General features: G+C 40.4%; 1 protein-coding gene across 3 annotated transcripts in view; it reads left to right on the top strand.

Annotated features, from left to right (window-relative positions):
* The window catches only part of LIN9 (lin-9 DREAM MuvB core complex component), an 89,078-nt gene that overhangs the window by 55,590 nt on the left and 7,973 nt on the right, over nucleotides 1-25,515 (top strand). For all 3 annotated transcript variants that reach the window (XM_025393474.1, XM_025393482.1, XM_025393493.1), the window contains one exon: nucleotides 1,355-1,435. In XM_025393474.1, coding sequence (XP_025249259.1) covers nucleotides 1,355-1,435 — 81 coding nt within the window. The remainder of the gene's footprint in view (nucleotides 1-1,354; nucleotides 1,436-25,515) is intronic.

Here is a 25,515-nt window from a genome sequence, read left to right on the forward strand (position 1 = left end):
TTTTAACATTAGCTGCCATTGATTATCAATGCTTAGATCCATTCATTCAATAAGATTTCAAAATGGCTCTCACTCTGTCATTTATTCTTCCTAAGTATCATTGTAAACTCATGGATTTTAACATTTGGCTTTAGTTTGTTACCGTTATTATTCTTACTGGTCTACAAATTTCCCTATTTTGGACCAGTGAAAAAGCTTGTTCAAATTGACTCCTTAGTCCTTTTGACACGTCCTCATTACAATCGATTTTTAAAAAAATATTTGCTTGTCAGTTTAATCAGATATATAGAATACAGTGCTGGCCGGGCGCGGTGGCTCACGCCTGTAATCCCAGCACTTTGGGAGGCCGAGACGGGCGGATCATGAGGTCAGGAGATCGAGACCATCCTGGCTAACACGGTGAAACCCCGTCTCTACTAAAAAATACAAAAAACTAGCCGGGCGAGGTGGCGGGCGCCTATATAGTCCCAGCTACTCGGGAGGCTGAGGCAGGAGAATGGCGTGAACCTGGGAGGCGGAGCTTGCAGTGAGCTGAGATCCGGCCACTGCACTCCAGCCTGGGTGACAGAGCGAGACTCCGTCTCAAAAAAAAAAAAAAAAAAAATTGCTATGAGGCTGAGTGTGGTGACTCATGTCTGTAATCCCAGCACTTTGGGAAGCCAAGGTGGGCAGATCACTGGAGGTCAGGAGTTCGAGACCAGCCTGGCCAACATGGTGAAACCCCATCTCTACTAAAAATACAAAAATGGCCGGGTGCCCTGGTTCACACCTGTAATCCCAGCACTTTGAGAGGCCAAGGTGAGTGGATCATCTGAGGTCAGGAGTTCAAGACCAGCCTGGCCAACATGGCAAAACCTTGTCTCTATTAAAAATACAAAAATTCGTCGGGCATGTTGGTGGGTGTCTGCAATCCCAGCTACTCGGGAGGCTGAGGCAGGAGAATTGCTTGAGCCTGGGAGGCGGAGGTTGCAGTGAGCTGAGATCACGCCATTGCACTCCAGCCTGGGCAATAGAGCAAGAGTCCATCTCAAAAAAAAATACAAAAATTAGCCAGGTGTGGTTGTGTGTGCCTGTAATCCCTGCTGCTCGGGAGGCTGAGGCGAGAATTGCTTGAACTGGGAGGCAGAGGTTGCAGTGAGCCAAGACTATGCCACTGCACTCCAGCCTGGGTGACAGAGTGAGACTCTATCTCAGAAAAAAAAAAATGCTATGCTATATATATATGTATGTATGTATGTATGTGTTGAAACACTAAAACCTATTGCTAAAATATCTTACTAAAAAATTGGAAATTTAATGTCTAACCAATATACCTAAATGCCTCTGTTTATTCTAAAATATTCTTTTTTTGCAGACCCGATTATCAAAAATTCTCATGATTAAAAAGGAACATATCAAGAAATTAAGGGAAATGAACACAGACGCAGAAAAACTGGTAAGAATTTGTTTCTCTTTTTTTTCCTTCATTTGCTTGTCTAATTTTAAAATGGTGAGACCATCTATATCTATTGATTTAAAAATATCTATGGGAGGAAACATTCAGATAAATATTATTTTTAAATCCTCATTTGCATGAGGTTGTTCACACCTGTAGTCCACCTTCTTGGGAGGCTGAAGCAAAGGGATTGCTTGAGTCTAGAGTCAGAGACTGCAGTGAGCTATGATTCTACCCCTGCACTCTAGCCTGGGTGATAACAAGACCCTATCTCAATAAATGAATGAATACAGGAATAAATACATACATACATACATACATACATAAAAAAGTAAATATTCATTGCTATCACTATCTCTTGTTATACTGAACATATGCTAAGTAAACTGGCAATGCATTGCCCCAGACCTCATTATGCCATTGACTTTATAGTCGAATAGGATTAATGAGTATATTAGGTTCTTTGAACAGTTTACATGAGTCTGGAATTGCTCAGACAGATACCTATGACCAGGAAGTTGTAATGACAGGTTATAAAAAATGTTTCAGAATAAGTAAGTCAGGAAATATCTGTGTTGTCATCTTTAGGTTATCTTGACAACATTTATATCCTAATAATCTAATGAGTTCAAAAAATGAGAGCCAATTTTATTTATAAGATAATTACCAGAAGTCTTTTTTTTTTTTCTGAGATGGAGTTTTGCTCTTGTCTCCCAGGCTGGAGTACAGTGGCACAATCTCGGCTCACTGCAGCCTCCGCCACCTGGGTTCAAGTGATTCTCCTGCCTCAGCCTCCCAAGTAGCTAGGATTACAGGCACACACCATCACAACCAGCTAATTTTTGTATTTTTAGTAGAGACAAGGTTTTGCCATGTTGGCCAGGCTGGTCTCGAACTCCTGACCTCAGGTGGTCCACCCACCTCGGCCTCCCAAGTGCTGGGATTACAGGTGTGAGCCACAGCGCCCAGCCAGCCACAGCACCCGGCCCAGAGTTTTTTTAAAAAGCTGTTTATGTAGACACTATTCACTAGGAAAGTCTTTGAATTGTAATGAAATTCACATCTTGCTTAAGGGTATGTAGGATGGCAAATAGGTTTTATCTCATGTACCATTTCCAGTTTATTGAAAATGACTGTATAGAAGTCTGAAAGGGAGGGCTCAGTGACTGTGCTCAGGGGGCAAAGTGCTGTGACTAATTATCAGTGTCTGTTGTAAGTGCAAGAATGGGAGTAGTAGCACTGGGAATCTCTGGAATGAAATGTTGTAAGGGTATAGGTGTGGATACAGTTAGGTATCTACAGCTGCAAAAGTAGATACCTAAGTGAATAAGGAACAGTTCTCTTTTAGGATTATAGAATTTTTTTATTTGAAAAGTACTGAATTTTTAAGACCACAAATGTCGGGTGATTTCAGCGTAAGATCATCTGCTCTCTTTAGCAGTACAGATATTAAAACTTGGGCTTATTTCCGAGTTTAACTCGTTTAAGCATAATATGAAATTAGTATTCTCAGATACACAAGCCATCCAGAAGTGAAAAAGATTAGCTATAGCGTATTGCCATTACATATCTTAAACACAGAAATGTATGTGCATGCTTCTTTACTACTGGACTCATTCTTATCTTGGTTTCCATCAGTTCTACTTCTGCCCTTTATATTCTATGCCTTTTCAGTGCTGCTCCACCCCACTTCTATTTTTCTCTGGTCGCTTTATCATCTTTTCTATGTTTATGTATAAATTAAGTATTTCCCTTTAATATCACTAGTTAGGACTGTTTTCTTCCAAGTTCCATGCTTTAAAGCACTGGTCTTGCCTTTGCCCAGTTAATCTTATCTACTTTCAAATAGAGACCTATTTCGGGTTGTTTTGCAAACCAAGAAGATGCAGCCTTCAGTGTAAAATGAATTTGTATTCACAGAGACCGTTTTGATGTTGGCTTGACTTCTTAGCATATGAGAACTCTGTAGAAGTAATCTAATTGGCTTGATATGTTTTATTATTTGTTTTATTTATGTAAAAATAGTTTCCACATAAAAATTCAAATATTATGAAATGATTTAATCAAACTGTAGTTCTTTATAATGCCTTCTCCATAAATAGTATTAAGTTAGCATATGTTATAAATATGTTTGTTTATGTGTTTACCATATGGATTTCTTTTTCTGTGCATATACTAAAAATTATTTTCATGCAGAATGGAATTAAATTATGATATATATGACTGTATTGTGCCATAGTTTAAACAACTTCCTATTAACAGATATTTGAGTTATTTCCATCACTTTATTAATATAGTGTGAATATTTTTGTGCATTTGTTTGTGTCTATCTGTAGGATAAATTTTAGAAAGTAAAATGAAAGATTTAATGAAACTTAGTTTAAGAGGTAGGCTGAACATATTTTTTTCATATCCTTTATAATTGTACATAGAATATGAAGTACAAAAAGAAGTAAACAAAAAAAATGAAGCAGTCTGCTTAACAATGTCTATGAGATTTCAAAATTTTTTCTGGCATGTTTTTAGATGAAACAGAAACCATGGCTACAAGAGGCCCTAGATCCAGAGTTGGCAAATATGATGAAGTGCAGAAGTGAGATTAGTATTTTAAAAGGCAATTAATTCAAGGTCTTTCTCCTTGTTCCCCTTCATCTCAGTGACAGAACTCAAACGTGGCATTTACTCAAGTTAAAAGGAGAGAAAGAAGCACTTCTCTAAATAATTTGAATGTACTATTTGGGGAAAGTTAAGGTTTTTTTCTGCTTTTGGTAAGGGTAGACTAGGTAATTTGGATTAACCTTCCTGCTGTGAATAGCTGTTTCCTCTGGAATAAAATATTAAAATAACCTGCATGAAGACACTGGAGCATTAACAAGGCATTGAGGAGGCCGGGTCCAGTGGCTCATACCTGTAATCCCAGCACTTTGGGAAGCCGAGGCAAGTGGATCACTTGAGGTCACGAGTTCAAGACAAGCCTGGCCAACACGACAAAACCCTGTCTCTACTGAAAATAAAAAAATTAGCTGGGTATGATAGCATGCATCCCCAGCTACTTGGGAGGCTGAGGCAGGAGAGTCGCTTGTACCCAGGAAGCAGAGGTTGCACTGAGTCAAGACCGTGCCACTGTACTCCAGCCCGGGCAGCAGGCCAAGACTCTGTCTCAAAAAAAAAAAAAAAAGAAAGAGGAAGGAAGGAAGGAAGGAAGGAAGGGAGGGAGGGAGGGAGGGAGGGAGGGAAGGAAACAACAAGGCATTAAGGAATTATAGGATCTGGGAAAAGAAGGAAAGAAGTAAGGGGGAACCTGATGTTCAGGGTTGCTTTTTCCTTGGGGGCTTCTGCAAGTTCCAGAAAAGGTAGCTGAGAAGCTAAGTGGCATTCTTGAAAGGCTTATAGGGGTTGGAGGCCAAAATTAGAGTCCAGAGACCCACCGAGGGTTGGGCGAAGTTGGCAAACTTTTAAGTCCTCTTTGGAGGAATATAGCATTTTTATAGGCCTCAAATTATTTCTATAAATTTGTATATATAGTATCTAACACTCAATTTAAATTCAAGACACAATAGGAGACACAGTAATCCTAAGGAAAAAAGAAAATAAACTGTAGACAATAGGCAGACTCCAGACAATGGAGTTTTTAGAAATATATTTTAAATGCTTAATTTGTTAAAAGAGATGAGACAAAATTGAGAATTTTAGAAGAGAACTGGAAACAACAATAAAAAAGACCAAATGAAAACTATAAACTCTAGCAATCAGAATTAACCCAGTTGGTGGATACAACCACAGCAGATTAGAAACAACTAAAGAGAGAGCTAATAATTTAAAATAGATCAGAAGAAAATATCTCGAATGAAACATGAAAATAAAAATGAGTGGAAAATATAGAAGAGAAGAGACGATAAATAGGGGATACAGTGAGGAAGGTCTAATGTGTAATGAAATAGCAGAAGGAAAAAGAAAGAATGGAACAAAAGCAGTATTTTAAAAGATAATGACTAAAGGCATTATAAAACTGTCAAAAAACAACAAACCACAGATAGATTCCTATCAACCCCAATGAGATAAATAAAAAGATAGTGACTTTTAGACACATTATCTTTTTTTTTTTTTTTTTTGGAGACAGAGTCTCACTCTGTCGCCCAGGCTGCAGTGCAGTGGCGCGATCTCGGCTCACTACAAGCTCCGCCTCCTGGGTTCACACCATTCTCCTGCCTCAGCCTCCCGAGTAGCTGGGACTACAGGCGCCCGTCACCTCCCCCGGCTAATTTTTTGTTTGTTTTTTGTTTTGTTTTGTTTTGTTTTGTTTTAGTAGAAACGGGGTTTCACCGTATTGGCCAGGATGGTCTCAATCTCCTGACCTCGTGATCCGCCCTCCTCAGCTCCCAAAGTGCTGGGATTACAGGTGTGAGCCACCACACCCGGCCTAGACACATTATCTTTTTTTTTTTTTTTTTTTTTGAGACAGAGTCTGGCTCTGTGGCCCAGGCTGGAGTGCAGTGGCCGGATCTCAGCTCACTGCAAGCTCCGCCTCCCGGGTTCACGCCATTCTCCTGCCTCAGCCTCCCGAGTAGCTGGTACTACAGGCGCCTGCCACCTCGCCCGGCTAGTTTTTTTGTATTTTTTTAGTAGAGACGGGGTCTCACCTTGTTATCCAGGATGGTCTCGATCTCCTGACCTCGTGATCCGCCCGTCTCAGCCTCCCAAAGTGCTGGGATTACAGGCTTGAGCCACCGCGCCCAGCCTAGACACATTATCTTAAAACTGCTGAAACTAAACACAAAGTGAAAAAATGTTAGAGTACCCAGGGCAGGATGGGAGTGAGAAGTATGTACAAACGAGCAACCAACAATTTGTCTGAGAGCTCCCATCTCCACAAAAACAACAGGAGACAGAAGATAATGGAATGACATCTTCACAGGGCTGAAACGAAATAACTGCCAACCTAAATTTCCATAACCAGTGAAAATGCCTTCAAGGATAAAGTTAATACAAGGACAGTTGTAGACAAATTTATGGACTTTCTTACCAGAATATCTACATTAAAGGAAATACTAAAGTTTTTGTTTAAATAGAAGAAAAAACTTGAAGTTTGTAAAAGAAACATGAAGATTCAGGGAATGAAGAAACAAAAAGGGTAAATATGTGGATTAATCTAAGTGACACATTAAATAATTCTTGTGGCACTTAAAGTATAGAGAGAATTAAAATACACTATAATTGCCTGTTGGTCAGGGTAGGGGTGTATATACATATAGGCCTAGATAAATCAAAGATGGATGACATTTTAATCTCTAAGGAACCTATTAAAAGAATAGTAAAAGATGAATATCAAGCTAGTTAGGGGGAAGTAGATGGGAAATGGAACAATAAAAATGTTTAATTGGGGCTGGGTATAATGGTTCATGCCATTGGATTGCTTGAGGCCAGGAGTTTGAGAGTAGCCTGGCCAACATGGCCAAACCCTGTTTCTACTAAAAATACAAAAATTAGCCGGGCATGGTGGCACATGCCTGTAATCCCAGCTATGCAGGAGGCTGAGGCAAGAGAATCACTTTAACCCAGGAAGCAGAGGTTGCCACTGCACTCCATGCCACTGCACTCCAGCCTGGGCAACAGAGCAAGACTGTCTCAAAAAAATATATATATATATTTTTTAGAAAAATTAGCCAGGCATGGTATAGTCCCAGCTACTCAGGAGACTGATGGAGGAGGATTGCTTCAGCCCAGAAGTTTGAGGCTGTGGTGAGCTAGAATGATATCACTGAACTCCATTCTGGGTGACAGAATGCGACCCTGTTTCTTGAAAAAAAAAAAAAAAAAAAAGTATGCGACTGGCAGAACTAAGAAACTTTAACAGAACACTGTATTGGTGAGGATGTGGACAAGTAGGCATTCTTACACATAAATTAGTACATTTTTTATGAAGGGTGTACAGGGTCTCAGAAAATGATACCCCGAAATGAAGGCCTCGGGAGCAGCTCTCTCTGACCTTTTTTTGCCCACCTATCTTTGATCTCTCATTTTCTTCTGAGGCTAACTGTAGAAACCAGAATCCCTCTTCCCCAAAGCAGGTCATAGAAACCAGAACTCCTTTTCCCAGAAGCCAGCCTTATATAAAATCTGAGAATATTACTCCAGCTTGCCCGTCACCTTTGTGTGTAAAAATTGGTCATAAAGAAATTATTTGACCTACTTTGACTATAGGTCATAAGACCCCCATTCCAGACAGGATTCTGCCTCATACCCATAGGAAGGATTGCTGCAGAGAGAGGCCAAGAGAAATCTAGACAGGCCTTACTTGGATTTCCCTACTTTGTTAGCATTAGATCATACCCTGTTTGTCCAATCATATTTCTTTTTTGTTCTTTTCTTTTCTTTTTTTGGAGACAGAGTCTTGCTCTGTTGCCTAGGCTGGAGTGCAGTGGTACAACCTCAGCTCACTGCAGCCTCCAACTCCTGGGCTCAAGCAATTCTTGTGCCTTAGCCTTCTGTGTCCAATCATATTTCCATACCACTGTCCATATGCTTTGTGAACCTAAGCACAAAAATTGACAGTGTATTTTGTATTTTTCATTCTGAAGACTCTGGCGTCACATAAAGTTATAACCAAATAAATGTGTATGCCTTTTTTCCTATTAGTCTCTCTTTTGTCAGTGATTTTCAGTGAGCCTTCAGAAGGTGAAGGGGAAGTCTCTCTGGCCCCTACAGGTGCTTCGGCAATATCTGTCAAGATTTAAAATGCTCAAGTCTTTTGATTTAGCAGTAGCACTCCTGGAAACTTCCACACATATGTTTGCCTTTGTCCAAAATGACTACACGTTCATTGCAGCATGTTTGCAAGATCTGAAGGTTAAAAACAATCTGAATGTTCATCGAGAAGGAGCTAATTTGGGAGATTAAGGTAGGAAGATTGCCTGAGGCCAGGAGTTCAAGACCAGCCTGGGCAACATAGTGAGACCCTGTCTCTACAAAAATGTTTAGGAAATTAGCCAAGCACAGTTGCGGATGCTCGTAGTCTCAGCTACTCAGGAGACCGAAGCAGGAGGATTGCTTGAGCCCAGGAGTTTGAGGTTGCAGTGAGCTGTGATCGTACCACCGTACTCTAGCTTGGGCAATAGAGCAATATCCTATCTCTAAAAATAATAATAATAATAGTTTTTTGGCTTGGCACGGTGGCTTATGCGTGTAATCCTGGCACTTTGGGAGGCTGAGGTGGGTGGATCACGAGGTCAGGCCAATATGGTGAAACCCCATCTCTACTAAAAATACAAAAATTAGCCAGGCGTGGTGGCGTGCACCTGTAATCCCAGCTACCCAGAAGGCTGAGGCAGGAGAATTGCTTGAATCCGGGAGGCAGAGGTTGCAGTAAGCCGTGATCATGCCACTGCACTTCAGCTTGGGTGACAGAGCGAGACTCCATCTCAAAAAAAAAAAAAGTTTTTAAAATAAATTTTAAAAATAAAACATAATAAGGAACTGGTTACATGTGTAATATATTTATATAGTGTAACACCCTGTAACAGGGAAGCTCACTTGAACAAACCTGAAGATTTCAAGTGAGAAGATGAAAGTGCTGAGCATGTTTATGATACATTCCCATTCATTTGGAAAAGGAAGGGTGGATTCAGGAGGAAATATGTGCCTTTTTTGTTGTGTGTAAATAGACTATCTCTGGAAAGATGCTTAAGAAACTGGTAATACTGATTACTTCTTTTTTGTTTTTTTTTTAAATACTGATTACTTCTAAAGAGAAGAGAATAAGTAAGTGGCATTAGGGGGAGACCTAATTTTTGAATTTTAAACCATGCAAATGTATTTTCTGTTCCAAAAAAAATTAAAATTATCTTCAAGAGAAGATTAAGAAGAAAAGGTTGAGCTCTCTCAGAACATACTATTGAAAGCCAGAGATGGAAAATCTGAGAGAAAAATTAAGAAACAGAGAGTACCAATTCCATTGTCCAACATTCAGCCAATAGGGTACCCACAAATGGAGCAGAGAAAATAGAGGGGAGGGGAGTTATCAAAACAATGATAGAAGAAAATTTCCCAAAGCTAAAGAAGAAAGTGACCTAACTCACTGTTTACTCTTAATGTTGACTCAGTAGCTTTCCTTCATTGATCCTAGTTTTACTTTCTGAAACAGTTTTAATAAGTCTGCTACATCTTCTATGTGGTAACTATTAAGATATTTGGAGAATATGATGGGAGGCTTCAAGATGACTGACTATAGGCATTTTTGTACTCAACTCCTCCACTAAGAAGCAAAATAGTAAGTAGATAATCACACTTCAAATAGATCATCCAAAAGAGAATACTGGAATTCAGCAGAAAAGTGACAGGAAATATTTAAAGCAAGGAAGAAGAAAGTGAGACAGCCTGCTAGGCTGGGATCAGATGAGAGCCAAGAGAGACTCCCCAATACAGGGAAAGTGTAAACAAGAGATCCTCAGAAGTCCTCATTCCCACTGTCAGCTCCTGCAATCCTAGCCACAGGAGAGCCCTTGACTCTCATGGGTCCTGAAACTAACACACAGAGCTTTCGGGATCTTGTGCAACAGCACTGCTCCAGAGAGGAAGCTTGCACTGCATCTCACATGCTCCCTAAGACCTAAGCAGCTACAACAAGGTGCCATTTTAGAGCCCAGCCCCAACAGACTGTGCACTATCCCAGAACCTAGTGGCACCACAGCTGAGATGCAAGAGAAGAATGGCTGCTACCCCTAGGGTTTACGTGCATTTGACCATGGGCTACTGCACCAGGGACTGAAGCACCAGGGGCTGAAGCACCAGGGACTGAAGCACCAGGGACTGGCTACGGCAGCAGGGGCTGAAGTACAAGCGGCATGCGTGTTCTGCACCCACTGGCCTAGGCTGCCCACCATTGAAGGCAATGCCTCCCTCCCCAGTGTGGCAGGGCAGCTCCCCACCCAAGCATTCCACTGGTGGCCTGGGGGATTGCCCCACCCCTGCCTGCCACTGGTTGCACCTGCCCTTACCATCAGGGAGCCTGAGAACAAGACTGCTCAGCCCAGCTTCGGTCCCCCTGCCCCTTGTGCCAGAGTACACAGTCCAACAGCCAGGCTGTTGCCCAGCCCAGTATACCACCACTTGTACCTGAACACTCCTCCCAGGGGCCTGAGTTTGGGCCTACCCCCCAGCCACTACCACCACAGCTGGCACCTACCTGCACATGCCACCTGCACACCTGGAGACTGGCCCACCCAGCCCATCACAGCCACTGCCAACACCAGCATTACTGGGTCCTTGGGGACCTAGAAGGTCATCTTGCCACTGTCATTGTCATTGTTCATGTGACACTGGCTGCCTCAGGGCCCAAAATTCTGCCCACCCACCCAGCCCACTGCTGCCACTACCCTACCAGCATCCAGTAAGCCACCTGGAACCACAAGAATTGGCGTGCCTGGACCTCTTAACATCAGTGCCAGCATACACCACCTTGGAATCCAAGGACAGGCATGCTTAGCCCACCACTGCCACCATTGGGGCCCAAAGACCGACCTACGTGGCATCCCAGTCCTCTGCAAAACTTCACCAGAGCATCCACAAATAACTCTACCCTGAACTACTGAGGAAGCCATAGATACCATTAATACTGTTTATAGTCAAAGAAATAGACTACACTGCTGCATGCATCCAAAATCAAGCCAAAGTATCCCACCCAACCAATACCATAGATACATATTCAGGAAAAAGTCCTCCCCTACAAAAGCAATTTCAGCCAGGTGCAGTGACTCATGCCTGTAATCCCAACAGTTTGGGATGCCAAGGCAGGAGGATTGCCTGAGACCAAGAGTTTAATACCAGCCTAAGTAACACAGTGACACCCCATCTCTATAAAAATGATTTTTTTTTCTTTTGAGCCAGAGTTTCACTCTTGTTGCCTAGGCTGGAGTGCAATGGTGCAATCTTGGCTCACTGCAATGTCCGCATCCCGGGTTCAAGTGATTCTCCTGCCTCAGCCTCCCAAGTAGCTGGGGTTACAGGCATGCACCACCATGCCTGGCTAATTTTGTATTTTTTTAGTGGAGACAGGGTTTCTCCATGTTGGTGAGGCAGGTCCTGAACTCCCAACTTCAGGCAATTAGCCCACCTCAGCCTCCCAAAGTGCTGGGATTACAGTTGTAAGCCACCGCACCTGGCCCATAAAAATGATTTTTTAAAAAATTAGCTGGCGGGGCGCGGTGTCTCAAGCCTGTAATCCCAGCACTTTGGGAGGCCGAGATGGGCGGATCATGAGGTCAGGAGATCAAGACCATCCTGGCTAACACGGTGAAACCCCGTCTCTACTAAAAAAAATTACAAAACATTAGCCGGGCATGGTGGTGGGTGCCTGTAGTCCCAGCTACTCTGGAGGCTGAGGCAGGAGAATGGCGTGAACCTGGGAGGCGGAGCTTGCAGTGAGCCGAGATCGCACCACTGCACTCCAGCCTGGGTGACAGAGCAAGACTCCTCAAAAAAACCATTAGCCAAGCATGGTGGTTCATGCCTATAGTCCTAGCTACTTGGGAGGCTGAGGTGGGAGGATCACTCAAGCCCAAGAGTTTGGGCTGCAGTGAGCTGTAATTGTGGCCCTGCACTCCAGCCTGGGTGATAGAGGAAGATTTCAACTCTAAAAGAAGAAAAAAAAAGAAAACAAATTCAAAAAACTTGGAAGAAGCAACTGTTATACCCAGATGCACAGATATCAACTTAAGGACAAGAAATATTTAAAAACAAGGAAATATGACACCTCCAAAGGAACACAATAATTCTCCAGCAACAGATTCCAATCAAAAAGACATTCTTGAAATCCTGGGAAAAAATCAAATTACTGATTCTAAAGAAGCTCAGTGAGAGAGAAGAGAATTCTGAAAAACAATACAAAGGAACTAGAAAAGCAGTTCAGGATGTGAATGATAAATTCACCATAAAGATATACTTTTTAAGAACCAAACAAACAAATTCTGGAACTGAAGTATTCATTAAATGAAATACAAAATATATTAGAAAGCTTCGCCGGGCGTGGTGGCTCACGCCTGTAATCCCAGCACTTTGGGAGGCCGAGGTGGGCAGATCATGAGGTCAAAAAATCGAGACCATCCTGGTCAATGTGGTGAAACCCCATCTCTACTTAGAAAATACAAAAATTAGCTGGGCATGGTGGCATGAGTCTGTAGTTCCAGCTGCTCAGGAGGCTGAGGCAGGAGAATCACTTGAACCCGGGAGGCAGAGGTTGCAGTGAGCAGAGATCGCACCACTGCACTTCAGCCTGGTGACAGAGCGAAACTCCATCTCAAAAAAAAAAGAAGAAAGAACGCTTCAACAATAGACTAGATCCAGCAGAAGAAAGAATCTTGGAACTTGAAGACAAGTCTTTCGAAATAACCTATTCAGGCTAACGGAAAAAAAAAACAAAAAGGTGAACAAAACCTTCATGACATATGGGACACCATAACGTGACCAAATATTCAAATTATTAGGGTCCCAGAGGGTGAAGAGAGAACAAGAGGATTAGGAAACCTATTTAATGAAATAATAGAGGAAAACGTCCCAAGTTTAGCAATAGATTTACACATCCAGATACAGAAAGCTCTGAGATCCCCAAATAGATACAATCAAAAAGGACTTCTTCACATCACGTTATAGTCACACTGTCTAAAGTCAAAGACGAGGGAATTCCAAAAATAGCAAGATAAAAGCATCTAGTTACCTGTAAAGAATCCCCATCAGACTAAGAGTAGATCACTCAGCAGAAACCTTACAGGCCTGGAGAGAATGGGATAATATATCTAGAGTGCTGAAAGAAACTAATGCTTCTTAAATGAAGAAGTAAAGGCTTTCCCAAACAAGCAAAAGCTGAGGGAATTCATCTCCACTAGACTGACCATACAAGAAATGCTCAAGAGCATCCTAAACCTGAAAGTGTTTACCGTCATGAAAACACATGGAAGTATAAAACACTGGTAAAGCAAGCACGCAGGACTCAAATGGTACCACTACAGAAAACAACCAGACCAAAATGACAAACATTAAGAGAAGAAATAAAGAATATATAGAACAACCAGCAAATAACAATATGATAGGAACAAAAACACCCAAATCAATAACCTTAAATGTAAATGGATTAAATTCTCTCCTTGTATAGACTGGCTGAATGTATTCAAAACAAACATGACCCAAGTATATGCTGCTTATAAGAAATGCACTTTGGCCGGGCGTGGTGGCTCACGCCTGTAATCCCAGCACTTTGGGAGACCGAGGCGGGTGGATCACGAGGTCAGGAGATCAAGACCATCCTGGCTAACACAGTGAAATCCCGTCTCTACTAAAAATACAAAAAATTAGCTGAGTGTGGCAGTGTGCGCCTGTAGTACCAGCTACTGGGGAGGCTGAGGCAGGAGAATAGCATGAATCCGGGAGGCAGAGCTTGCAGTGAGCCGAGATCACACCACTGCACTCCAGCCTGGGCGACAGAGCGAGACTCCATCTCAAAAAAAAAAAAAAAAAAGAAGTGCACTTTATCTGTATAGACACATATAGATTGAAAGTAAAGGAATGAAAAAAGATATTCCATGTAAATGGAAATCAGAAGTGGCTACACTTTGTACCAGATAAAACAAACTTTAAGTCAGTAACAGTTTTTTTTAAATACAAGGTCATTATATAATGTAGTGATAAAGGAATCAATCCAGCCAGAGTATATAGCAATTCTAAATATATGTGCACCCAACATTGTACCACCCAGATTCATGGAGCACATATTACTAGATCTAAAGAGAGAGCTATTTCATGATGGGGAAAGAGAAAATAATAATAATAATAAACTCCAATGCAATAATAGTGAGAAACTTCAACACCCCACTCAGCATTAAACAGATCATCTAGACAGAAAATTAATGAGAAATACTGGATTTTGGCCAGGCGCAGTGGCTCACGCCTGTAATCCCAGCACTTTGGGAGGCCAAGGCGGGTGGATCACGAGGTCAGGAGTTCAAGACCAGGCTGGCCAATATGGTGAAACCCCGTCTCTACTAAAAATACCAAAAAAAAAAAATTAGCTGGGCGTGGTGACGCATGCCTGTAGTCCCACCTGCTCGGAAGGCTGAGGCAGAAGAATCGCTTGAATCCAGGAGACAGAGATTGCAGTGAGCCGAGATTGCACCACTGCACTCCAGCCTGGGTGACAGAGCAAGACTCTTGTCTCAGAAATATATATATGTATATATTGAATTTAAACAACTTTAGACCGTATGGATCTAACAGTCATTTACAGAACATTTTATCCAACAACTACAGAATGTACATTCTTATCAGCACATGGAATATTCTCCAGGATAGACCCTATTGATTGTTAAGGCACAAAACAAGTCTCAACAAATTTTTTAAAAATCAAAATCATATCCAGTATCTTCTGAGACCACAATAGAATAAAACTAGAAAACAATACTGAGAGGAACTTTGGAAACTATACAAATACATGGAAGTTAAGCAACATGCTCCTGAACAACCATTAAGTCATGAAGAAATTATGATGGAAAATTTTTTAAAAATCTTAAAATGGTAATACAACATACCAATACCTGTGGAATAAAACAAAATCAATACTCAGAGGGAAGTTTATAGCAATAAATGCCTATATCCAAAAAGTCAAAATTTCCAGTAGACAATCCAATAATGCACCTCAAGGAACCAGAAAAGCAAGAACAAGCCAAACCCAGAATTATCAGAAGGAAAAACATAACAAAGATCAGAGCAGAACTAAACAAAATAGAGACTAAACAAAATAAAACAGAGGATCAATGAAAAGTTGGTTCTTTGAAAAAATAAACAAAATGTATAAACTGCTAGCTATACTAGCCAAGAAAAGAACTAAAATCGGAAATGAAAAAAAGACGTTACAACCGGTACCACTGAAAGACCGAATATCATCAGAGACTGTTATGAATAACTATATGCTAACAAACTGGAAAACCTAGAGAGAATGGATGAAGTCCTGGACACAAACAGCCTATCAAGATTAAATCAGAAGGAAACAGAAAACCTGAACAGACCATTAACAATTTGTGAGATTGAGGCAGTAATAAAAATAGCCCCCCAACAAAGAAAAGCCCAGGACCACATGAATACAGGCCAAATTCTACCAGATATGTAAAAAACTAATACCAGTCATCCTTAAGCTATTCCAAAATATTGAAGAGGAGAGAATTCTCCCCAACTCATTCTGCAAGGCCAGCATTACCCTGATACCAATCCAGATACGGACACAACTAAAAAAACTAGTCCAATGTCACTCATGAACATAGACACAAAAATCCTTAATAAAACACTAGCAAACTGAATTCAACATCTCATAACAAAGATAGTACACCATTATCAAGAGGGATCTATACTAGGGATCCAAGGATGATTTAACATAAGTAAATCAATAAACATGTACATCACATCAACAGAATGAAGGACAACAACCACATGATTATCCCAATAGATGCAGAAAAAGCATTTGATAAAATCCAACATTCCTTTGTGATTAAAAAAAAAAAAAAAAAAGCAACTGTCAGCAAACTAGGCATAGAAGGAACACACCCCAAAATAATAAAAGCCATAGATAACAAACCCACAGCTAACATACCGAATGGGGAAAAGTTGAAAGCCTTTCCTCTAAGAACTGGAACCTGCTTTGACCACTCTTATTCAACAAAGTAATGGAAGTCATAGCCAGAGCAATCAGGCAAGGGAAAGAAAGAAAAGCCATCGAAATTGGAAAAGAGGAAGTCAAATTGTCCCTCTTTGCAGATGACGTGATCTTACATTTAGTAAAACCATAAGACTGCACCAAAAAACTCTTAGAGCTGATAAGCAAATTCAGTAAAGTTGCTGGATACAAAAATCAACATACAAAAATCAGTAGCATTTCTACACACCAGTAATGAAGTAGCCAAAAAATCAAGAAGGCAATTTCATTTACAGTAGCTACAAAGAAATTTTTTTTTTTTTTTTTTTTGAGACGGAGTTTCGCTTTTGTTGCCCAGGCTGCTGGAGTGCAGTGTGGCGTGATCTCGGCTCACTGCAACCTCCGCCTCCTGGGTTCAAGCGATTCTCCTGCCTCAGCCTCCCAAGTAGCTGGGATTACAGGTATGCGCCACCATGCCTGGCTAATTTTTGTATTTTTAGTAGAGATGGGGTTTCTCCATGTTGGTCAGGCAGGTCTCAAACTCCTGACCTCAGGTGATCCACCCACCTCAGCCTCCCAAAGTGCTAGGATTACAGGTGTGAGGCACCACCCCTGGCCAGAAAATTAAATACCTAGGAATCAGTTTAACCAAGGAGGTGAAAGATCTCTACAAGGAAACACACTGATGAAATAAATTGAAGAGGACACAAACAAATGGAAAGACATCTCATGGTCACGGATTAGAAGAATTAATATCATTAAAATGACCATAACACAAATAAATGGAAAGACATCTCATGCTCACGGATTGGAAGACTATCGTTAAAATGACCATAGTGCCCAAAGCAATATACAGATTCCATTAAATCCCTATCAAAATACCAATGTTATTTTTACAGAAATAGAAAAAACAATCCTAAAATTCATTCTGAAACAAAAAAGAGCCAGAATAGCCAAATCAATTCTGAGCAAAAAGAACAAATCCACCATCCTGGCTAACACGGTGAAACCCCGTCTCTACTAAAAAATACAAAAAACTAGCCGGGCGAGGTGGCGGGCGCCTGTAGTCCCAGCTACTCGGGAGGCTGAGGCAGGAGAATGGCGTAGACCCGGGAGGCGGAGCTTGCAGTGAGCTGAGATCCGGCCACTGCACTCCAGCCTGGGCGACAGAGCGAGACTCCGTCTCAAAAAAAAAAAAAAAAAAAAAGAACAAATCCAGAAACATCACACTATCTGACTTCAAATTATATTACAAAGTTATAGTAACCAAAACAGCATGATACTGGTATGAAAATAGACACATAGACCAACAGAAGAGAGTAGAGAACATAGAAATACATCTACTTATGTTTAGCCAACTGATTTTTGACAGAGGTGCCAAGAACATACATGTGCTGAGGAAGATACCCTCTTCAATAAATGGTGCTGGGAAAATCAGAAATCCATATGAAGAAGAATGAAACTGGATCCCTATCTCATATGCAAAACTCAAGAGGGATTAAAGGCTTAAACAAAAAATCTGAAGCTACAACCATAATAGAATAGAACATAAGGAAAACCCTTCAGGACATTGGTTCAGGCAAAGATTTTAAGACTAAGACCTCAAAAGCACTGTCAACTAAAACAAAAATAGACAAATGGTCCTATTTTAAACTTAAAAATCTGCACATTAAAGAAAACAACAGAGTGAAGAGACAGCCAGTTGAATGGGAGAAAGTATAAACTATTCATGCAACAAGGGACTGATATCCAGAATATACAAGTAAAATAACAATAAAAGTAATAGTAAATCCATTAAAAAGTGAGCAAGGACACGAATAGACAGTTCTCAAAAGAAGACCTACAGATGGCCAACAAGTGTGTGAAAAAATGCTCAACATCACTCATCATCAGGAAAATGCAAATCAAAGCCACAATGAGATATCATCTTACCCCAGTTAGGATGGCTGTTATTAAAAAGGCAAAAAATAACTGATGCTGGCAAGGATGTGGAGAAAAGGGACCTCTTACATACTGTTGGTGGGAATACAAATTAGTACAATCACTATGTACAACATATGGAGATTTCTCAACTAAGAACCACCATACGATCCAGCAGTCCCAGTACTGGGTGTCTATCCAAAGGAAAAGAAAATCGGTATATCAAAGGGATGCCTGTATTCACATGTTTATAATAGCACTATTTACAATAGCAAAGAAGTGCAATCAGCCTAAGTGTCCATCAATGGATAAATGGATCAAGAAATAGAATACTATTCCGCCATAAGAAATAATGAAATCCTGTCATTTGCAGCAACCTGGATGAAACTGGAGATCGTTATTTTAAGTGCAATAACCCAGGCAAAGAAAAACAAATACCTCATATTCTTACTCATGTGAGAACTAAAAAAAACTTGAAGTCATGGAGATGGAGAGTAGAGTGATAGAAACCAGAGGGTATGAGGAGGAAATGAAGAGAGATTGTTGAATAGTTTCAAACAGAATAAGTAAGTTCTAATGTTTGATAGCAGACTAGAGTGACTATAGTTAGCAAAAATGTATATTTCAAAATAGGATTTTAAATATTTTAGTCACATAGAGATAATGGTATTACCTTGAGTATTTACATACATAGATTGTGTAATGATCAAGTCAGAGTATTTTGGGTAATACTCTCCCTCCCACCCTCTGTTATCTATCATTCTACTCTCTATCTCCATGAATTCATGTTTTTTTAGCTCCCACATGAGTAAGAATATGAGGTATTTGTCTTTCAGATTGGGATTATCTTTTCAAATGGGAATTGGGGGTTACTGAAGACATAGGGTAACATAAATCATAACTAAGCATTTGATCAAGCCTCTTCTTGGGGATACATGTATACTTTTGCAGACTCAACTAGTTAATCAAAATTATTAAATACTCAGTATCTCCTACAGAGAATTTTTTTTGAGAGTATTAGAGTCTCTTCATCTTTTGTGTTCAATATTGTAATGAATCACTTAAAAATGTACAAAGGGTTTTCATATACAGTATACATAAAAATGTACAAAATAGCTGGGCATGGTGGCTCATGCCTGTAATCCCAGCACTTTGGGAGGCTGAAGTGGGCAGATCACTTGAGGTTAGGAGTTGGAGACCAGCCTGGCCAACATGGTGAAACCCTGTCGCTACTAAAAATACAAAAAGTAGCCAGGCGTGTTGGCACACGCCTATAATCCTAGCTACTCGGGAGACTGAAGCAGAAGAATCACTTGAACCCAGGAGGTGGAGGTTACAGTGAGCTGAGATCACGCCACTGCACTCCCACCTGAGTGACAGAGTGAGATTCCATCTCAAAAAAAAAAAAAGGTAGAGTTGAGAGATAGCTAACATGTTACAAAATAGAGTGATGTGACTAATGGACCATGAAGAAACTCTAAAACAAAACGGATATATAGATATATAATCCCCTTCAAAATTATCATCTGGTTATATCTCCAACTTTATTGTTAGTAGTATTAAGGTACATTGCAAGCTCCCTTGTTTCTCAAGGTAATACCCAAATACTCTTGACTTGATCATTACACAATCTGTGCATGTAAAACAAAAGAAAAAAGTAAATTATTTGAAGACAACCTACATTTCTACCATCTTCTATTCTTATTCAGACTAAATATTACTAGTCTTCCCATCAGATTTGTAAATATTCCAAATAAAGCATTAGCGAATGGGTGAAGAAGTGAGCACATTTATACACTCTAGGTGGGAATATAAGTTAATTGAAGTCTTTTTGGAAGGCAGCTTGGCCATAATGATGGGCCAGAAATTTTACTTTTAGAGTACCATTCCGAAGATGTGCATACAAGGATGTTCATCACAGCATTGTTTGTAATAGCAAAAAAATTGTAAATGCTTAAACGAACATCTGTAGAGGACTAGTCAAATAAATCCATACCCTTGATCTTGAATTGCTAAATCTAGTATTTTCCATCTTGTCCCCTATAAGCTTATATGTTTACAGACTGCCTTCAACATGAACCTGTAAGCCACACAAGAAAATCTTTCATTACTTTGTGATCATACCTGGTTTTTTTATCAGAATGTATTAGTTATTTCTAATGGTTCAAATGCCTCACCTTATTCATGCAGGCCTAATTGAATGTCATATTTTTGACTTGTTTTTATTTTATTTATGTATTTACTTTTTGAGACGGAGTCTCGCTTTGTCACCCAGGCTGGAGTGGAGAGGCACGATCTCGGCTCACTGCAACCTCTGCCTCCCAGGTTCAAGCGATTCTCCTGCCTCATTCTCCCGAGTAGCTGGGATTACAGGCATGCGCCACTATGCCCGGCTAGTTTTTTGTATTTTTGGTAGAGACGGGGTTTCACCATGTTGGCCAGGCTGTTACTTTAACTCCTGGCCTCAAGTGATCCACCTGCCTCGGCCTCCAAAAGTTATTTTTAGGCCAGGCACGGTGGCTTATGCTTGTAATCCCAGCACTTTGGGAGGCTGAGGTGGGTGGATCACTTGAGGCCAGGAGTTCGAGATCAGCCTGGCCAACATGGTAAAACTCCGCCTCTAGTAAAAATACAAAAATTATTCTGGCGCAGTAGCCCACACCTGTAACCCCAGCTACTCAGGAGGCTGAGGCAGGAGAATCACTTGAACCTTGGAGGTGGAGGTTGCAGTAAGCCAAAATTGTGCCACTGCACCCCAGCCTGGGTGACACAGCAAGACTCCATCTCAAAAAATAATAATAATAATTTTAATTGTGTGTGTGTATGTATAAAATGAATGTACTTTTCTTAAAAATTTTCCATTCTTATTGAGTTTGATGTATGTTTTTCTTTCTTTGTATTTATTTTCTATGTATAAATACCTAAACAATATATACTTTTGGGTTTTTTTGAGGAGGGGACCTTTTTTTTTTTTGAGATGGAGTCTCGCTCTGTTGCTTAGGCTGGAGAGCAGTCGTGTAATCTTGGCTTACTGCAACCTCCATCTTCTGGGTTCAAGCGATTCTCCTGCCTCAGCCTCCCAAGTAGCTGGGATTACAGGCACGCACCACCACGCCCAGCTAATTTTGTGTATTTTTAGTAGAGATAGGGTTTCACTATGTTGGCCAGGCTGGTCTCAAACTCCTGACCTCAAGTGATCTGCCCGCCTTGGCCTCCCAAAGTGCAGGGATTACAGGCCTGAGCCACCACGCCTGGCCAAGGGCAGACATTTTTAAATAAATTTTATATTATGTAACATTCTGCTTTTCACTCTATAGTATCAGTAAATATAGATCACTCTCTTCAATCCTAGTGTTAGAAGATCTTTAAATTGTTAGCAGTCTGATAGGTGAAATATAAATGTCATTGTTTTATTTTGTGTTTCTAAGGCTACTAGTGGAATTAAGCATCTTTTTGTGTGTTAATTGGCTATTAATGTTAACAAAATTATTTGTTTCTCATGTTATTATAGTACAGAAAATTTAAATTTTGATGTAGCCAAATACAGTTGACCTTCAAACACCGTGGAGGTTAGGGATGCAACCCCCGCCAGCAGTCAAAAATCCACATACAGCTTTTGACTCCCCCAAAACTTAACTACTAATAGCCTACTGTTGACCAGGAACTTTACTGATAACCTAAATAGTAGATGAGCACCTATCTTATATATGCATTATATACTGTATCCTTACATAAAGTAAGCTAGAGAAAAGGAAATGTTATTGAGAAAATCATAAGGTAAAGACAACATATTCACTATTCATTAAGTGGGAATAGATCATAAAGGTTTTCATCCTTGTCATCTTCACGTTGAGTAGGCTGAGGAGGAGGAGGAAGTGGAGGGGTTGGTTTTGCTGTCTCAGAGGTGGCAGAGGCAGAAGAGGTAGAGGAGATGGAAGGGAAGGCAGGAGAAGCAGGCACACCAGTGTAACTTTTGAAAAAGTGCATGTATACGATCTGGTGGGCCGTTACAAAAATTAATTTTTAAAAAATCTGCATGTAAGTAATGTAAGTGGACCTGCACCATTCAAACCTGTGTTATCTGAGGGTCAGCTGTATATCAGCCTGTTCCTTTTCCTGGTTTTGGTTTTTGTAACTTGTTTAAAATAGCTTCTCTCCCTCTTATTCATAAACATATTCTCCTGTCTTCTCATGATACTTTTATAGTTTCTTTTAATATTTAGACCTTCAGTACATCCTAAAATTTTGTGAATGATTTGAGTGTAAAGACCTAACTTTTTTCCTCAAATATATAATTGTCCCAGTTTATTAATAGTTCCTTTCCCACTGATTTGAAAGGCCAGCTTTATTATATATGAAATTTCCAAACATTAATATACATATATTCATACACAAGCATGTGTGCCAGGCGTACATATACATATATGTTGGAATTTAGTATAAAGACTGGCCACCATTCTCTCCCATTGGTATATTTGTCTCCCATGTCAATACCACACTGTTTGATAACTACCAGTACAAGTACCTCCATTTGTCTTTCTCTTTCAAAATTGGTTTGGTCATTCTTGTACATTTATTCTTCTATATTAACCCTTCATTATTTAGATGTTTAAGAAGATAAGGGAAATTGTTTCCATCATTGGGGGATATTCAAAAAGATAAAGACTTTGAGAACAGCTTCAAAAACGGGGCTCAAAAATATTTTTAGAAGTTGGAGGTATAACCAGATGATAATTTTGACGGGAAGTATATATCTGTTTAGTTTTGGAGTTTTTTTTTTTTATGGTTCATTAGTTACATCACTCCATTTTGTAATGCATTAGCCATCTCCCAGTTTCGTACATTTTGTTGTAATGCTGTATATGTAAACCCTTTGTACATCTTTAATTCATTAAAATGTTGAACACGAAAGATGAAGATAGAGACTTGACACCCTCAATTTCGCTCTAAGAGATACAGAGCTTTTAATGATTTTGATTTTGATTAACTAGTTCTGAGTCTGCAAAAGTATACACTTATCCCCGAGAAGAGGCTTGATCAAATACTTAGTTATAATTTACATTACACTATGTCCTCAGTAACCCCCAATTCGCAACAAGGAAATGAAATTAAATTCAGCATGTCCTGCATTATCCCTGCCTTCTTATAGAAAATCTTTCAGATGATCCAATGGTTTTAACTTCACAAAAACTGAGGTTTACGAAGAGGAAGCAATTCAGGAAGCACCAATGGTAAACTAAAAGTAGGATGTCCTGGATATGATTCCAGGCCTATGTGGAACTTATCCCTTCCCTACTCCCACTGTGGCATTCCCTCCCCTCTTTCTCTTTTACTGCTTCAGATCCATAGTAGCAGAGAAATTCTAACTGATGCAAACTGGCTTCAGATCCCACAAGGTTACCAATTACTGGCTGTGGTACATGGGCCTCATATGTAAAAGGGAGACAATAAGCAATAATATCTTTCTCATAGGGTTATTGTGAGGATTCAATGAAATCCTTTAAAAACACTTAGAACATTAGCCAGGCATAGTGGCACATGCGTGTAGTCCAAGCTACTTGGGAGGCTGAGACAGGAGGATCCCTTGAGTCCAGGAGTTTGAGGCTGCACTGCAGTCCTGCCTGGGCAACAGAGTGAGACCCTGTCTCTAAACAACAAAACAAGCCAGGCGCAGTGGCTCACGCCTGTAATCCCAGCACTTAGGGAGGCCAAGGCAGTGGATCACTTGAGGTCAGAGTTTGAGACCAGCCTGGCCAACATGGTGAAACCCCATCTCCACTAAAAATACAAAAATTAGCCAGGTGTGGTGGCTGGTGCCTGTAGTCCCACCTACTCGAGAGGATGAGGCAGAAGGATTGCTTGAGCTCAGGAGGCAGAGGTTGTAGTGAGCAGAGATCACATCATTACACTCCAGCCTAGGTGATGGGAGTGAAACCCTGTCTCAGAAAAAAAAAAAAAAAAAAAACTTAGAACAAGCTGGGTGTGGTGGCACATGCCTATAGTCGCAGCTACTTGGGAGGCTGAGGCAGGAGGATTGCTTCAGGCCAGGAGTTCGAGTCTAGCCTGGGCAACATAGCAAGACGCCATCCCCAAAACAACAACAAAACCACACTTAGTGCATGGCACATTAGTCAGCTCTATTTAGTATATCTGTTGTTGTCATCATTAAGTAATCAACACATCATTAATAGTGTGTGCTGTTAAGTCATTTAACTTTTCTAGTCCTCAGTTTTCTCCGCTGTAAAATGGTATGGCTTAACTAGATGATCTCTGAGGTTTCTGTTAGCTCAGTCTATAATTCTGTGATTTGGAATCTATATAAAGTAGTTCCTCCCTAGGTCTAGGAAAGTTTTCTTTCCCTACCTATACTTATTAAAAGGAGCAATTTTGCTTCCTTAGTACATGACAATGTGCTTTTTCAGAAATCCTCTGAAAAAAGAAATGTGGTTAAATTTTCCTTGACTAGAGAGGTTTCATTGCCAGCATTTTTAGCAGGAATGAAATGGAGAGTATAATTTATTGGAAGTACTGTGAAGAGAGGGAAGGAAATGGCGTCAAAGTCCATTAACTTTGGTTAATGGATAATTTGATAATGCTCCTTGGTAAGGAGCATATATGGAATGATGACACAATAAAAAGTTAATATTCATTGAGCATTTTCTATGTGGGAGGCACTGTGCTAGCATGTATTATCTCATTTAATCTTTGCAACAACCTCACTAGATAGATATTCTTATAATCCCCATTTTGCAGTTGAGGAACATGAGGCACAGAGAGATTAAGGAAATTCCTTAACATCACACAGCTAGATGGTGATAGAGGTGGAATTTGAACATATATAATCTGATTCTAACACCCATGCTCTTAAACCATTATGCTATACTGAATTGATTCCAGGTACGGCATCAATTGGTTTAAATAACTAGAATGCTTCAAATGAGGACATACGATTTAACAACTAACGATCCTATGAAAAAGTTGAAAGATGAATATAACGAACATCGCATACATGTTTATCAATTAACATTTTGCTCCGTTTAATTTATCTCTATAGAAGATCTCCTTTTCAAAAAAGCAAATGGCAGACATCATGGTGCTCCAATGAACAAGGACAGTCTCCTAAATAACAATACCATTATCACAGACAAGAACTATAACAATTAGAACAAATTTAATAACCTTTAGTTTGCTTTTAGGCCGGGCGCGGTGGCTCAAGCCTGTAATCCCAGCACTTTGGGAGGCCGAGACGGGCGGATCACGAGGTCAGGAGATCGAGACCATCCTGGCTGACACGGTGAAACCCCGTCTCTACTAAAAAAATACAAAAAACTAGCCGGACGAGGTGGCGGGCGCCTGTAGTCCCCGCTACTCGGGAGGCTAAGGCAGGAGAATGGCGGGAACCCGGGAGGCGGAGCTTGCAGTGAGCCGAGATCTGGCCACTGCACTCCAGCCTGGGCGGCAGAGCGAGACTCCGTCTCAAAAAAAAAAAAAA

The sequence above is a fragment of the Theropithecus gelada genome, chromosome 1, assembly GCF_003255815.1.
Source record: "Theropithecus gelada isolate Dixy chromosome 1, Tgel_1.0, whole genome shotgun sequence".
Lineage (NCBI taxonomy): Eukaryota > Metazoa > Chordata > Mammalia > Primates > Cercopithecidae > Theropithecus > Theropithecus gelada.